The 17,169-nt window shown below is 37.0% G+C and overlaps 1 protein-coding gene across 1 annotated transcript; it reads right to left on the bottom strand.

Annotated features, from left to right (window-relative positions):
- Positions 1-2,549: 2,549 nt before the first annotated feature.
- LOC136278125 (matrix-remodeling-associated protein 5-like) lies at positions 2,550-16,687 on the bottom strand. Its single transcript, XM_066161472.1, has 7 exons — positions 16,432-16,687; positions 12,421-12,723; positions 11,067-11,372; positions 8,510-8,812; positions 7,472-7,777; positions 4,272-4,574; positions 2,550-3,545 (listed from the first exon to the last, which is right to left on the bottom strand). Exons 1-7 carry the CDS (start codon positions 16,523-16,525, stop codon positions 3,229-3,231), a joined length of 1,932 nt encoding a protein of 643 aa, XP_066017569.1. The 5' UTR covers positions 16,526-16,687; the 3' UTR covers positions 2,550-3,228.
- Between the last annotated feature and the right edge of the window lie 482 nt (positions 16,688-17,169).

Genomic DNA, 17,169 nt, shown 5'->3' with positions numbered 1-17,169 from the left:
ATTTGAATAAAGTAAGTTACCTCTTATTGTGTGGTTGTCAACAAAATAAAATAAAAACATGATATTGTCATGTTAGGTTTTCAACACCTAGAAGAATTATTCAGGAAAAATTCGATTATTGGCTCTCGATTTCTGTGTGTGATACTTTTTTCAAGCTTCACCTTCGTCAACTATCATGCGTTTGAAATCTCAAGCTTAAAGCGTAGTTTTTAATTCATGTGGGTCGGTCGTGACAACCAAGAAATTGCTGATTCATTGCCGTACTTGTTTCTCCTGCTTACATGGCAGGTGGGCTGTTTTGAAGTTGATCAAACAGAAGTAACAATTGTGAAGACAAAAATTTATACACCCGTTTTCAAGAATGTTGTAAATTTGAAAATATATATTAAATATATATATATATATATATATATAGGAAGTCTGAAAGTCGATTTTCGCGTGGAACGGTGCTCAATACGTTGAAGCAGAGCAGAGTAAATATTATGAGAGGAAAAAAGGACGCAACTACATTTCCCGACAAGCCTGTTTCGTGAATCGCTTCACTCTTCAGGGGAATAAACCCCTGAAGAGTGAAGCGATTCACGAAACAGGCTTGTCGGGAAATGTAGTTGCGTCCTTTTTTCCTCTCATAATATATATATATATATATACATATATATATATATATATATATACACGTATATTCCTTTACTTTTCTCACGAAAAAGAGACGCTTTTTGATAAGAAAAAAAAGGGTTTATTTTTGTACGATGTATTTTCAAATGGCAACAGTTTTGAATATATGTATACATTGACTGGAATGGATAAAATCTTCATTTATGTTAAAATTTTATTTGAATTTGCAGATATGCGCACAAGAAATAAACCAAGAATTTCCGCTTTTCAGTATTAATGGTGGGCTAAAATTTCCTCTTCACAGCATCCTATACAAGTTGGCATATAGCCATGACAAAAATTTACCATCTGAACGGGTATCCTAATTCCAGGCGAAAGAGCCGGCACGTACGAGATAACGTGACTCAGTTCCTAAACTGACGTGCTGCTGTTAAGACCTGTGATGCAACTTCCCGGAAATATTTGGTATTTACGTACATTGAGCATATCTTCTGGCCACCGATGTGATATTATCGAGATATGTCTGCTAATGGTGTTATGGCAAACTGACACTTTTTCATCTTTCGTGTGAAGCGCAAAAGTAGCCGAGTTCGAGGCTTAAACATGATCTTCGGTTTATATTATGTCATTTGAAATATTGAACTGAAAAACTACAACCTCTCAGCCTTTACAACTCATTAAATGACGGAGATAACCGTGCTTCAAACATCGATAACTTTTGTTGAAGTAATCAAGTTAACCCCATCGATTTTTCTTTTACATTTTCACATCAAAGGCTTCATTTCAAGCTCATTTCTATATGAACAAATGGCAAACAAAATCGCACGTTCTGGTGATGATTCTAGAGATGAGATGACCTTTAATAGAATTGTAAAATGCAGAAAGCCAAACTCGGACAAAGCTTTTTATTATTTTTTCCGTATCTTTGTACAAACACGCAAAATGCTTTGTAGGCGGGAAATATTAGTGGATATTGCGTGAAGTATTTCAGTCCGCCTTTATTAAGGCAAAGAAAAGTCACTCTCCTACTTACGACCAAGAGAAATTTTGTATTAATTTAATTTAAATGTCCTGTCTATTTTATTTAGAAGCTTTCGTTCAAATTTAAATTGGTTTGAAAAGTACAATCCTTACTCCTTAATTGTTCATCACCAAATTAAGTTCAAGGAGAGCCTCTCACCCACAACTTTATGCACAAAAAACGATTGAACATTTCCTTCAAAGCAGTCAGGAAATTTGTGCTCGACACGAAAAGTATTATGGGGTTGATTGCCACTGGTAAAGATGGCAGTATGTAAAATAACAAACCCAGTAGGAGCAAATAGGAGTCTCTGTCTTACGATGGGTAAACCGCTACAAGTAATCTTATAGCAATTAAAGTCCAGCAGACGAAAAAGACCGCGGCAATTGATCAGAAGACCTTCATAATATTCTGGTTTTGTTTGCGACTTCTTGTTCTTATCTTATTCAGCGCTTGGTCCTGCTCATCAGTGACGTGTCTTGATCGCTTCAAACTTTTTATGATTTTGGTACAAAGAACGATAATCAAAACCAAGGGGGTACAATAGAACATAAAATTGCATAGCATAAATAGCGGTTCTCCGCTTCCCATGAAAACGAGCATAGTGGTTGATTCTCGTTAAGCCGAACGATCCGTAAGAATCTGCAATGCAATGCAATGCACAAAGTTGACACATCATAGTGGAACATTTCTTCAAGACTTGCTGGATGCAAAGTTATATTTCTTCTAACAAAATATACGAGCTCGTTACTAGTTCTCTGTAGGCGTTAGTAGTCTAGTTTTCACTCGCCGCGTCGTGTTCTTTGAAAAGACCAATGCCCATGAAAATGTAGCTCAACGGTGGGAAAAAGAAAGAAATCAGTACTATTTCTTCGTTTAGGTGAAAAAGATCTCTCACCAAGGATCGCTCGAGGGACGTTAAGAATTAACTTCCCGTGTAATGTCTGGAACAATTTTATTACTGTAAAGACTGATTTTTTTGAACGGCAAAAACAAGACTATGAAAACATAAACCGCATTAGTTTTAACAGACACCACACCTGCTCCACACCTTATCTCTCATACAATGAGATAAAAAGTAGATATTGATGACAAAACATTTATCATTCAACATCACAATTTTACAAGGTAAAAAAAGCAGAAATTACCTGGTATCACAACAAATAAACAAAACTGACAAAAGCGCAATTAGTAAAAGGAGCAAATGTTTGGATCATCACAAGAAATGGAGGATGCAATCTTACTTTAATTAATTCATTGAACTACTTTAAATTTGGTTTAGCCCCAGTCTTCGCAAATTATGTTCATTGGATGCTTTTCATGATAATTACTGAGCTGAGGTAATAACAATTTTATTGACGTAGAGACTGATTCGTTTGAGCGGAAAAACAAGACTATGCAAATATAGACCCGCATTAGCTTTAACAGACACCACATCTCTCACTAAAAAAAAATTATTATGAAAACATACAATTTTGATAACATGTCTGGATCGTAGAGTTAGTTTCTGTGTACTCAATTATACCAGTAGCGTTACGACTACAAATTTAAGAGGCTAAAGAAGAATGCTAATGCTGCATTACAAAAATGGTTCAAAGCTTACCATCCACACGTATATTTGCAAGCTTATAATTCTGTTTGTTGAAAGCTGTCAGCACACATTTATATTCACCACTATCTTGACGTTGAGCATTAGTAAAGGTCAGGGTTGCTTTCACTAAATTTTCAGACTTATCTATAACATTTGTAACTTTGCTGTCTGGAACAGTTTTGTCAACAGAGTCACTTCGCTTTTTCCACGCAAGTTTGCTGACAGACCAACCCCTTGCTTGACATGTGATTGTTCCAGTTTGCCCCTGCTGCACAATGATTGGTCTTGGTGGATCAAGTATAATATCTGGCAATTTTCCTGTAAGGTAACACAACACTTTTAAATTACATGCTCATCAAAATCATTAACCCTTAGAGACCTTTTCAGTTAAATGTGCTGATTTCAAAAAGAATTCATTAACTATTAACTTTTATTTAATAGTACTTCTGGTGAATCTTGTAACAAGTCACCCTCTGGTACTTTATAGTTTCCTGCACTCTCTGAGGAATCCTTAACTCCTTCACCCTAAAGGTTCAAAACAATTCTCCACACTGTCTGCCAAACATTTCTTATGAAAACATTACCTTTGGGAATTTGGTATTAAATCAAACAATATCCTTGAGATGTTTTGTCTTCTCTTAACAACTTTTGCTTGAAAAGGTTTTTTTTAAGAGAAACAAAACTCTTTTATGGTCATTCCTGAAGATGAAAAGGTTATATGAACGAAATACAGTTTTTACCACAATTGGCAGTAATGTTGCAATCCGATTGGCCAATTTGCCGTTGTTAATAAGAGTACAGACAATGCTGCACTAAAAGTATCGTTTTATTTGTTGTGGACTCACTTGGCTGCGCCTCATGATTCCATAACATTTTGAACACTGTGATGACAAACATAGTGTTTTTAAGAGGAGTACAGACCACACTAAACCACTGTCGATTTGTTAAACTTAGGTTTCTGGTTTATACTGTGGGGTTAAGATTTGCTAAATAATACATAACTTAAGCTACACTGTACATAATGTATGCTTGTGTTCCACCTACCTTGAGAAAGAAAGAGTAAACCATGAGTACTTGGCCATTCAATGGTTTCTTTTCCATCTGTTGCTTTACACCTATATTGTCCACCATCCTTCACCCCAAGGTTCAACAATGTAAAAACTTGTTTATTCAGGTGAAGTTTCTCAGGAGACAAAGTTCTTTCATTATAGTTTACAAAGTCTGCAGCGAAGAAAAGCTTAACTATTGCATTTGCATCATTAGTTGAGCAGTTGAAGTCAATATTCCTGGCTAGGTATCCACTAGAAACTTGGGGTGGAGGATTGAGAAATTTCAAGGGATCCACACCTACAGCAAAGTAAACAATCATTAGCAAACATGGCCCAGAGGAAGCTTTAGTCCAAACTAACTTAACCCTCCAACCCCTAAGAAAGTAAAATGGTGACTGCTTATTGTGAGACTAGGTTTGACAAGACTGGACTAGAGTATATTACATTGACGGAGTAGTGGAGTGATAGGGTTAACAAGTGCGATGCAGCTTCCCGTAAATATTTGCTATTTACCTACGTCGAACTTATCACTACAAGCTATTCGAAAATGGCACCACTGTGAGATGTGGTCTCTCATCACCGCTCTGATTTTATTGAAGATATGCCTGCTAATTGTGTTATGGCAAACTGTCACTTTTTCCTCGTTTGCGCGCAGCGCAAAAGGAGCCGAGTACGAGGCTGACACACGATCTTCGGTTTATATTACTACGTCATTTGAAATATTGAACGAAATACTACAACTTCTCAGCCATTAAACTCATTAATGAAAGAGATAACCGTTCTTTTGTGAAATGTCGTTAACTGAATTAGTCAAGTTTACCCCATCTATTTTTCTTTTACGTTTTCACATTAAAAGCTTCATTTCAAGTTCATTTCTATATGTACAGATGATAAACAAAATCACACTTTCTGGTGATGATTATAGAGACGAGATGCAGCTTATCGTTGTAATCTGACCTGAATCATGACCTTAAATAAAGTTGTATGCAGAAGGCCACACTGGGATAAAGCTTTTTATTCTTTTCTTCCGTATTTTTGTACAAACACGCGAAATGCTTTAAAGGCGGGAAATACTTGCGGTTATTACTCAACACGAAAAGTATTATGGGGTTGATTGCCGCTGATAAAGATGGCAGTATGTGAAATAACAAACCCAGTAGGTGCATACATGAGTCTCCGTCATGCGATGGGTAAACCGCATTAACTAATATAAGTTAGACGGCAATTGAAGTCTAGCAGACGAAAACGACCGCGGCTATTGATCCGCAGACCTTCATGATAGTTTGGTTTGTTTGCAACTTCTTGTTCTTATCTCAGCGCTTGGTCCTGCTCATCAGTGACGCATCTTAATCACTTCAAACTTTTTAGGATTTTGGTATTAAGAGCGGTGATCAAAACCAGGGGGGTACAGTAGAAAAAAACAAATCCAATAGCATAGAATATAAAGCGGTTCTCTGCTTTCCACGAAAACGAACAAAGTGGTTGATTCTCATTAAGCCTAACGATCCTTAAGGATCTGAGGTACGGTACAGCCAGTAGTAACAGGATGATCCAAGTCAGTGCCAATTAAACAGCTCGGGGTCGAGTCTTTTGCATCAGAACTTTAGCCTTAAGTGGATGAACTACGGCAACGAACCTCTCTACGACTATACCGACTAGGCTGAAAACTCAAATAGCCTGTGACACGCCCTTGAAATACGGACTTATTTTGCAAACAGCTGTGGCTACTGGATCATCGATCAAATGTTTTCCTGACAGCATCCCCTCAGTGGCGTACAGCGGCCATGTGCTCACAGCGGACGATAGATCCCCAACGGCCATGTTAACAATGAAATAATTTATACTTGACCTAAGGGTTTTGTTGATGAGAAAAACCGTAGTCACCAAAATATTGCCGACCAACGCTAAAATGCTAACAACAGAAATAGCTGTTGTGATCAAAGCAGAAACTATGAGGGAACAAGTCGACTGATCCCCAAGAACATAGCGACTAAAATTATCCATTTCTTGGTTTGAACGGAGGCCTCAACACAGAGGCCTGAATATCTACACCACACCTACGATCCTTTGACTGTCGTCATAAAGGTTAAACACAAACAACTAAGAGTTAACTGTTTAAGAAACGCGATTCCTGATATTTGGTGAGTTTATTGTGCGCTGCTTTATAGCGTCACGAACCTTGGCTCAAAGGGAATAAAAAAAATTTTCAAATAATGTTACATGGTTATCAACTGTATATGCAAATTCATTGCACTGAAGAAAGTATTTACATGAGTATAGAGTTCAAACCAAACAAAAATGATTTGGTTCATCGATATAAATGTCATTTTACCGACACTAATTTGATGTTGTAGTGCTGAAGTTGGTTCAGTCTAGTATGGCAAAGAAAATAAAGTAGCGGAAATCAGATACACTGATAAGTTAAAAGACCTTGACGATGTGATAGAGTAATATGGTGTTGTTAATTTCTGTGACTTTGATAATAGACACAATGTTGGACTGCATGATCATACACAGAGAATTACTGGAGTTTGAGTGCGTGAAAAAAAAAAACTGGAAGCTGTAGATATTTCGTTAAGGAAATTTAAATTTTCAAGATCAGTGCAATGCGCAAAATCGAAATATCGTAGTGGAATGTTTCTCCAAATCTTGCTGGATGCAAAGTTATGTTTCTTCTTACAAAATAAACGAGCTCACTACTGGTTCTTTTTAGGTGTTAGTAGTCTAGATTTCACTCGCCAAGCCGTGTTCTTTGAAAAGACCAATGCTTTTGGTATAAAGAGATGTCTCGCGAACAAGTCTCTTCCACAATGGGTAGCATGCCCATGAAAATGTAGCTCAACGGTGGGGAAAAAGAAAGAAATTAGTACTTTGTCTTTGTTTATCAAGGATCGCTTGAGGGATGTTGAGAATTAACTTCCTGTGTAATGTTTGGAACAATTTTATTTCCGCGGAGACTGATTCGCTTGAACGGCAAAAACAAGACTATGCAAGTATAAACCGCATTAGTTTTGACAGATTCCACATCTCCCACTAAAAAAAAAAATGACCATGAAAACATATAATTTCGAAAACATGTCTGGATAGTAGAGTTAGGTTCTGTGTACTCAACTATACCAATGGCATTACGACTACAAGATTTAGTGGCTAAAGAAGAATGTTAATGCTGTATTATTAAAATGGTTCAAAGCTTACCATCCACACGTATATTTGCAAGCTTATAATCCTGTTTGTTGAAAGCTGTCAGCACACATTTATATTCACCACTATCTTGACGTTGAGCATTAGTGAAGGTTAGGGTTGCCTTCACTAAATTTTCAGACTTATCTACAACATTTGTAACTTTGCTGTCTGGAACAGTTTTGTCACCAGAGTTACTTCGCTTTTTCCACGCAAGTTTGCTGACAGACCAACCAAAAGCTTGGCATGTGATTTTTCCAGTTTGCCCCTGCTGAATGATGATTGGTCTCGGTGGATCAAGTACAATATCTGGCAATTTTCCTGTAAGGTAAGGCACCACTTTTAAACTACATGCTCATAAATATCATTAACCCTGTACACCTTAGAGACCTTTTTAGTTAAATCTGTTGATTTCAAGGGATTTCATCAACGCAAAATATTTTTATTCAATGATACTCCTGGTGAATCTCGTTACACGTCTCTGGTTCTTTATAATTTCATGCACTTTCAGAGGAAAATTTACTCCTTCACCCTAAAGATCCAGTATCAATTCTTCACACTGTCTGCCAAAAATTTTTTATAACATTACCTTTGGGATTTTGACATCAAATCAAACAATATCCCTGAGATATATTGTCTTCTCTTAACAACTTTTGCTTGAAATTTTTTAGAGAAACAAAACTCTTCTATGGTCATTCTTGAAGATGAAAAGGTTATACGAACGAAACACAAAAGAACACGGTTTTTATCACAATTGGCAGTAATGTTGCAATCCGATTGGCCAATTTGCGGTTGTCAATAAGAGTACAGACAATGCTGCACTAAAAGAATCGTTTTATTTGTTGTAGACTCACTTAGCTGCGCCTCATGATTCCATAACATTTTGAACATTGTGATGACAAACATAGTGTTTTTGAGAGGAGTACAGACCACACTAAACCACTGTCGATCTGTTAAACTTAAGTTTCTGGTATATACTGTGAGGATGAGATTTGCTAAAGAATACATAATGTAAACTACATTGTACATACTGTATGCTTGTGTTCCACCTACCTTGAGAAAGAAAGAGTAAACCATGAGTGCTTGGCCATTCAATGGTTTTTTTTCCATCTGTTGCTTTACACCTATATTGTCCACCATCCCTCACCCCAAGGTTCAACAATGTAAAAACTTGTTTATTCAGGTGAAGTTTCTCAGGAGACAAAGTTCTTTCATTAAAGTTTACAAAGTCTGCAGCGAAGAAAAGCTTAACTGTTGCATTTGCATCATCAGTTGAACAGTTGAAGTCAATATTCCTGGCTAGGTATCCACTGGAAACTTGGGGCGGAGGACTGAGAAATTTTAACGCATCGACACCTACAGCAAAGTAAACAATCATTAACAAACATAGCCAGGATAAAGCTTTACTCAAATCTTACTTAACTCTCTGTCCCTTAAGAAAGAAAAATGGTGACTGTTAATAATTGTGAGGCTAGTTGGATTGACAAGGCTGGACTAGAGTATATTATATTGACAGTGTTAGACTGATAGGATCAACAACTGCGATGGAACTTTCCGTAAATATTTGCTACTAACCAACGTCGAACTTATCCTTTTAAGTCATTCGAATATGACACCACTGTGAGATGGGTTTCTCACCACCGCTCTGATGTTATTCAAGATAAGCCTGCTAATTGTGTTAATGCATACTGTCACTTTTTCATCGTTTGTGCGCAGCGCAAAAGTAGCGGAGTTCAAGGATAAAACATGATTTTTGGTTTATATCACTATGTCATTTCAAATATTGAACTGAAAAACTACAACCTCTCAGCCGTTACAACTCATTAATTTCAGAGATAAGTGTTCATTTGTGAAATGTCGTTAACTGAATTAGTCAGGGGTAGGGGGTACAGTTGAACATAACAAACTCAATAGCATAGAATATATAGCGGTTCTCCGCTTTCCACGAAAACGAACAAAGTGGTTGATTCTCATTAAGCCTAACGATCCTATAGGATCTGAGGCATAGTACAGTAATGGTAACGGGACGATCCAAGTTAGTGCCAATGAAACAGCTCAGGGTCGACTCTTTTGGATCAGAATTTTAGCCTTAAGTGGATGAACTACGGCAACGAACCTCTCTACGACTATGCCGACTAGGCTGAAAACTCAAATAGCCTGTGACACGCCTTTAAAATACGGACTTATTTTGAAAACAGCTGTGGCTACTGAATCATCGATCATATGTTTTCCTGACAGCATCCCCTCAGTGGCGTACAACGGCCATATGCTTACAGCGGACGATAGATCCCCAACGGCCATGCTAACAATGAAGTCATTTGTACTTGTCCTAAGGGTTTTGTTGATGAGAAAAACCGTAGTCACCAAAATATTGCCGACCAACGCAAGAATGCTAACAACAGAAATAGCTGTTGTGATCAAAGCAGAAACTATGAGGGAACAAGTCGACTGATCCCCAAGACCGTGACATAGTGACTGGAATTATCCATTTCTTGGTTTGAACGGAGGCCTCAACACAGAGGCCTGAATATCGACACCACACCTACGATCCTTTGACTGTCGTCATAAGGGTTAAACACAAACAAATAAGAGTTAACTGTTTAAGAAACGCGATTCCTGATATTTGGTAACTTCATGTACACTGTGTAATAGCGTCACGACCCTTGGCATAAAGGGGAATATTCTCAAGTATCATCAAATACTGTTGCATGGTTATCAGCTGTATATGCAAATTCATTGCACTATAGAAAGTATTTACATGAGTATAGAGTTAAAACCAAACAGGAATGACTTGGTTCATCGATATAAATGTCATTTTACTGTCATTAATTTAGTGTTTTGGTGCTGAATTTGGTTCAGTCTAGTATGGAAAAAAAAGTAAAGTAGCGAAAATCTGATACACTGATAAGTTAAAAGACCTTGAAAATGTGTCAGAGTAAGAGGGTGTTATTAATTTCTGTGACTTTGATAATAGACACAATCATTGTTGGACTGCATGATCATACGCAGAGAATTACTTAAGTTTGAGTGCGTTGTAGATATTTCGTTGAGGCAATTTAAATTTGCAAAATCAGTGCAATGCGAAAAATCGACATATCGTAGGGGAATGTTTCTCCAAAACTAGTTGGATGGAAAGTTATATTTCTTCTAATAAAATATATGAGCTCACTACTGCTTTTCTGTGGGTGTTAGTAGTCTATATTTCACTCGCCGCGTCGTGTTCTTTGAAAAGAAGGTATGAAGAGAAGATGCCTCGCGAAAACATTTCTTCCAGAATGGGCCGAATGGCGGTGAAAACGTAGCTCAATGGTGAGGAAGAAGAAAGAAATTAGTACTTTGTCTTTGTTTACCAAGGATCGCTTGAGGCATGTTGAGAATTAACTTCCTGTGTAATGTCTGAAACAATTTTATTACTGCAGAGACTGATTCGTTTGAACGGCAAAAGACAAAGCAAGACCATGCGAATATAAACCGCATTAGTTTTAGCAGACACCACATCTCCCACTAAAGGAAAATGACCACGAAAACAAACAATTTCAATAACACGTCTGGGTTATAGTGGCTAAAGAAGAATGTTAATGCTTTATTATAAAAATGGTTTAAAGCTTACCATCCACACGTATATTTGCAAGCTTATAATCCTGTTTGTTGAAAGCTGTCAGCACACATTTATATTCACCACTATCTTGACGTTGAGCATTAGTGAAGGTTAGGGTTGCCTTCACTAAATTTTCAGACTTATCTACAACATTTGTAACTTTGCTGTCTGGAACATTTTGGTCACCAGAGTCAGTTCGCTTCTTCCATGCAAGTTTGCTGACTGACCAACCAAAGGCTTGACATGTGATTTTTCCAGTTTGCCCTTGCTGGATGATGATTGGTCTCGGCGGATCAAGTATAATATCTGGCAATTTTCCTGTAAGGTAACACAACTCTCTTAAATTACATGCTCATAAATATCATTAACCCTGCACACCTTACAACCTCTTTTGTTAAATATGTTGATTTCAAAAGAATTCATTGACGTAAATATTTTTATTTAATGATACTCTTGGTGAATCTCGTTACATATCACTCTCTGGTACTTTATAATTTCATGCACTATTAGAGGTAAATCTCACAGTGGTGCCATATTCGAATAGCTTGTAAGGATAAGTTTGACGTAGGTAAATAGCAAACATTTACGGGAAGTTGCATCACAGTTGTTAACCCTATCACTCAACTACTCCGTCAATGTAATATACTCTAGTCCACCTTTGTTGTTGTTAATAAGAGTACAGACAATGCTGCACTAAAAGAATCGTTTTATTTGTTGTGGACTCAGTTGGCTATGCCTTGTGATTCCATAACATTTTGAACACTGTGATGACAAATATAGTGTTCTTGAGAGGAGTACAGACTACGCTTAACCACTGTCGACTGGTTAAACTTAAGTTTCTTGTATATGCTGTGAGGTTTAGATTTTCTAAAGAATTCATAATGTAAACTACATTGTACATACTGTATGCTTGTGTTCCACCTACTATAGCCGCAAACGCTAATCACACGTATTTCAAACTTTACTAGAACAAACTTGACACATTGTTGAATACGGTAACTGAAAATGACAAAATTACAAACACGCGAATGAGCATAAAATAACTTACATCGTATGAGTGAAAGTACTGGAAAACGACAAAGCGAGATAAACAAAGATACTTACAAGACGAATGTGACCAACCCAAAGACGAAAACATGAAACCCAGAGCTAGATATGTAACGGTAATTTTCACAAACTAGACAACTAACCAAATAAATTACGCGCAACCAATATATATACGATATGCAAATAAATATAACAAGTACAAAACTGGTAACTGACAAAGGACACTAATGGAAGACGAGAAAATAAACACCTAACACGAAACTATGAAACATCAACACTAACAAAAAATGATAGTACAAATTCTTGCACCTACACCTACCTTGAGAAAGAAAGAGTAAACCATGAGTGCTTGGCCATTCAATGGTTTTTTTTCCATCTGTTGCTTTACACCTATATTGTCCACCATCCCTCACCCCAAGGTTTAACAATGTAAAAACTTGTTTATTCAGGTGAAGTTTCTTAGGAGACAAAGTTCTTTCATTATAGTTTACAAAGTCTGCAGCGAAGAAAAGCTTAACTGTTGCATTTGCATCATCAGTTGAACAGTTGAAGTCAATATTCCTGGCTAGGTATCCACTAGAAACTTGGGGTGGAGGATTGAGAAATTTTAATGCATCCACACCTACAGCAAGGAAAACAATCATTAACAAACATGGCCAAGATGAAGCTTTAGTCCAATCTTACTTAACCTTCCAACCCCTACGAAAGAAAAATGGTGACTGTTAATTTAAGGCTAGTTGGATTGACAAGGCTGGACTTGTCTTCCACAAACAAAAATGGACACAATGATAGTGTACATTACACTGACAGAGTGCATGGTTGAGTGATGGGTTTATTAATTATGATTATAAGAAAATTCCCAACAGGAGTCATCTTTATAAATGTACATTGACAACAACAAAATGATTAATTTTTCAGCAAGGTGAACTTGAGCTCTTTCCTGAATTGTCAAGTCCTTTCAAGTGCCAAGGTCATATATGTCTTTTGTCTCTATTTTAAGTAGGATAGATGGGAGGTGGACGAATAACGTTTGGTGATGATGGGATTAAAAGTTCCCCTAAAGATTTGGCATGACAACCAGAGTCATAGTGATAGATTATACTCCACTTATAACAGTTGTAATATATACAGCAATTCATAATTTGCTGCTAACAGAAAACTAATATGTACATAAACATAGGCATACGTAACATGCAAGAGTTATGTTTTTGGGCTGGGAGGGTCGAGATGGGACACTTTGTGTACCTAATGTTTTCTTCTTTGTATCAGAAAAAGAGCATAACTTTCAAAAGAACGAAAATATTGCATTACTTCAGTTTAAGAGAAAGGAAAAAAACTAATTAATCTGAACTCACGCAGAATTTTTTGTGGTCTTTTGCGTCTACTGTCTAAATACTTCTAAGCAAAAATAAAATGCGTTGGTGCCACACTTACTGTGGTCCCCTAATAGCAGCCGTTGTTTGGTCTCGTCACACAACGCCATCTATTCCCCGTTGGAGAGAGAGGGCGTTGCGTGACGAGACCAAATGACGGTTGCGAAAAGGACTACTCTTACTACCGTTCCTCAAACAAAGAGAAAATAAAAATTATTCGTCTACAGTTAGCTGCCTCAAAAATATAATTCCAGGTAACTCTGTTGCATCTCCAATAGACCCTAACCAAAGATATCTTGCGATCTTGAATAAGTGAAGATACATTGAACGAGAGAAAAGGATAGTATTTCAAAGACGGCTGATCGGTTGTTGCCTATCTAGACTTTGCCCTCTGTGTTTAAAATGTGTGATAAGATGCAGGTTGTTTACAAGGAATTAACACGCGATTGGAGTAAGTCCAAAGTAGCTAAATGCCAATCATGTTCGTAGAAAAAGTCAGAACACGAGAGAATTGAAAAATTCACAGCAGTTAGTTCCATGTGAATCTTTTTCAGTGGGGTTAGAGAATGTGGTTAGAATACGTGATAAGATGCAGGTTGTTTACAAGGAATTAACACGCGATTGGATTAAGTCCAAAGTAGCTAGATGCCAATCATGTTCGAAGAAAAAGTCAAAACACGAGAGAATTGAAAAATTCACAGCAGTTAGTTCCATGTGAATCTTTTTCAGTGGGGTTGGAGAATGTGGTTAGAATACGTGATAAGATGAAAAATTGCCTATTGTTCATGTAGTGCAATGATTGGGTATGTTCTGATGGAACTTTGGGCGTTGTTTTCATGGTACTTGATGGAATGCAAGTTGTTTGGCGGTTGAGTCAAGTAAAATGTCATTCCATTCCATTCCGTTACAAAATTCCATTTTGCCACATTAGACTTCGCTCTGTCACGTGTCATATCCTTGTAAACAACCTGCATTTTATCACTATTTTAATCGCATTGTCCAACCTCTCTGAAAAAAATCCACATGGTACTAGCTGCTACTGATATTGAGTTTTCCATGCAATTTTCCCGCGTTTGACTTTCTCTACGAATTCAAGTCGCTTTAAGCTACCTAAAACGAGAAATAGAGGGTGTTATGTGACGAGACTAAACAACGGCTGCGAAGGAGACAACAGTAAGCGGGACACAGATGTATTTCATTTTCACTAAGAAGTATTTAGACAATAGAGACAGTAGATCACTTAATATCTGTGTGAGTGCAGATAAATTTGGGTTTTTTCTGTCTTTCTGCGATATTTTCGTTTTTTGAAAGTTTGGCTCTTTTCGGTTACAAAAATGAAAACATTAATTACACAAATTGTCCCATCTCAACCCACCCAGCCAAAAAAATTACTCTTGCATGCTTCACATGCCCATGTTTCTGTGTACATGGATCTCAGGAAATTTAGACAATACATCTAGACTTAATATGGCCAATAATTGACTTATTACAAACGGCAGGGAATCATATGTTAACACAAACGTATGCTAATCTAATATTGATTTTAGAAAGGATATCCAACCGAAGGAAGTTTGCATATGCGTTACTATTAGGAGTAAATTGAGGTCAGTTATAAAGAAATGCAATCGTAATACGAAGGAAATAAAATGACAAGTTAAAAGTCTAGTGTTTGAGAGGAGAACAGCAGTAATTTAAAGTTGATAGTATTTCCTCTTAGTTGAGTTATTTCATCAGACGTAGACTTAAGCTTATATCACGCTTATCATGTTCAATCCGGGCCAAAGGTTGAATCAAGTCCACAAAAAATGAACAAAATGGGAATTATTCCCACTGTCCCAAACAGTTTTACGTAAATAAAAATGTTCCACTTTGGTTTCAAGTCGACCGATGGATGAAGGGAGTTTTTTGTTGCCTTCATAAATAGGGAATAATACATGGGCGCGCGTAGATATGGGATTAATCTTCGAGTGTTTAACTCGATAGCTCACGAGTGAGCGCAGTGAACGAGTGAGATGTCGAGTTGAACACGAGAAGAGAAATTCCATATCTACAAGCAACCATGTATTATTTTGTTTATCATATAAACACAATAGCCCTTTTCTGGGAAGAAAATCCGACCTCATTAATGAATGCAAATAAATGAATCGACAATCCTCGAATAACAATCGTAGAGTGCGTTGGCGCTGACTCTTAAGATGGAAAATGCTTTGAATCATGATTACAAAAACTTCCATATATACGCGCGCCTATGTATGATTCCCAATGTATTATTTTTTGTAACATGTTAGTTCATTTTGTAAAGTTCTTTAAGTCTTTTGCTGAGGGAATATAAAATTATTAGCATGCTATCGCATTTCATTTCGCGAGATGGTTGATTATACATTTGACCAGGGAGAGTAAGATTTCAGGGGGAGGTAGAGGTTTCGTTCGATTCTCGTATTTCGTGTACGTGACATGTCGTTTCGCCTTATTTTAGACATTTATGCCTTGTTTTAGATGGTTTTAGATAGTTTGCAAGTGGTTGTAGATGTTTTTGAGGTGGTTGTAGGTGGTTGTTGAAATTTTTGAGGTGGTTGTAGATGGTTGTAGGTGGTTGTAGGTGGTTTTGGGTCGTTCCTTGTTTTAGTACTTACGGTTTATGTGGACCGACTTTACGATTTCTCGTCGATGACGCTGTATAAATGAAAGCTGCCGGATATGTAAGCACACGGGTCTTACTTTACATCACGATGTCTCTACTTTCCCGCTTTGATAAGTGAACGTAAGTTTCTACAATTTTCTCATTTGAAATAATCTTTCCTAAGTAAAGAAATTTCCCTCGACTAGTCCGTGACTAGAACCAATAATTTCTCAATGAATGTAAAATTGTCAAAATAAGGTTGCATAATATCGTAATTTTCTCTACGAAGCCGCAATTTTGTGAACATAGTTATAAATTTAAGCATTAATACACATACCTCGACAAGATAAAGAAAGGAAAGTCCAGATGAAAATGATGCAAACAACTGAAAACTTGTACTTCCTCCAGATGATGTTCTGCGACGCCACCATTTTTAACAGCTCGACGGGCGTTAAATACTACTTCTTCTTTCTTAGTAACAACAATAACTAAGACAATTATCCAAGTAATTCTTTCAGAAAATTTCGTCTTTCTAGTTCTGCTTTCTCACTAATCTTCTCAACGAGGCACTTTTAATTTACTTCAGCAGAGTCCGGCGTTCGAGGACACTTCAGAGGAATTCTAAAGGAACATGTTTAGGTGTGTTTGTTCTAGCCAATCACAAGCTCGTTTGGATCAACGTTTGTTGATTACGTCAAGACCCAGTTTCCGTTGGAATATTCGAATAATTCAGTGATTTCTCAAGAGTTATATTTAGACCGCGTCGGCGTGAGCTACAATAAACAATTTTTCATTTTTGTTTTCCACACTCAAATTAAAAAGAAGGATGAAATAAGTCGAATACTTGTACACTTAGGCAAAACTGCATTGATTTTCCTCCAAAGCATTACGTTTAAATACTCAGATAACCTTCCGCGTTAAATTTTTCAATGATAATCAATTCGCTCACAAAGGAGACGTTGCTTGACTCGGTTTCGCAAGGGTCGTAAGACACTAAAACGGTCTCAGTTGTTCTAATTTTTTTATAATATTACTTTTTCCCAATCGTGGTAATGATCAGTCTTCCTTAATGTGT

This window comes from Pocillopora verrucosa, chromosome 14 (assembly GCF_036669915.1).
Source record: "Pocillopora verrucosa isolate sample1 chromosome 14, ASM3666991v2, whole genome shotgun sequence".
Taxonomy (NCBI): Eukaryota; Metazoa; Cnidaria; class Anthozoa; order Scleractinia; family Pocilloporidae; genus Pocillopora; species Pocillopora verrucosa.
The sequence above is the reverse complement of the archived record's forward strand: the minus strand, read 5'-3'. Positions and strand labels throughout refer to the sequence as shown.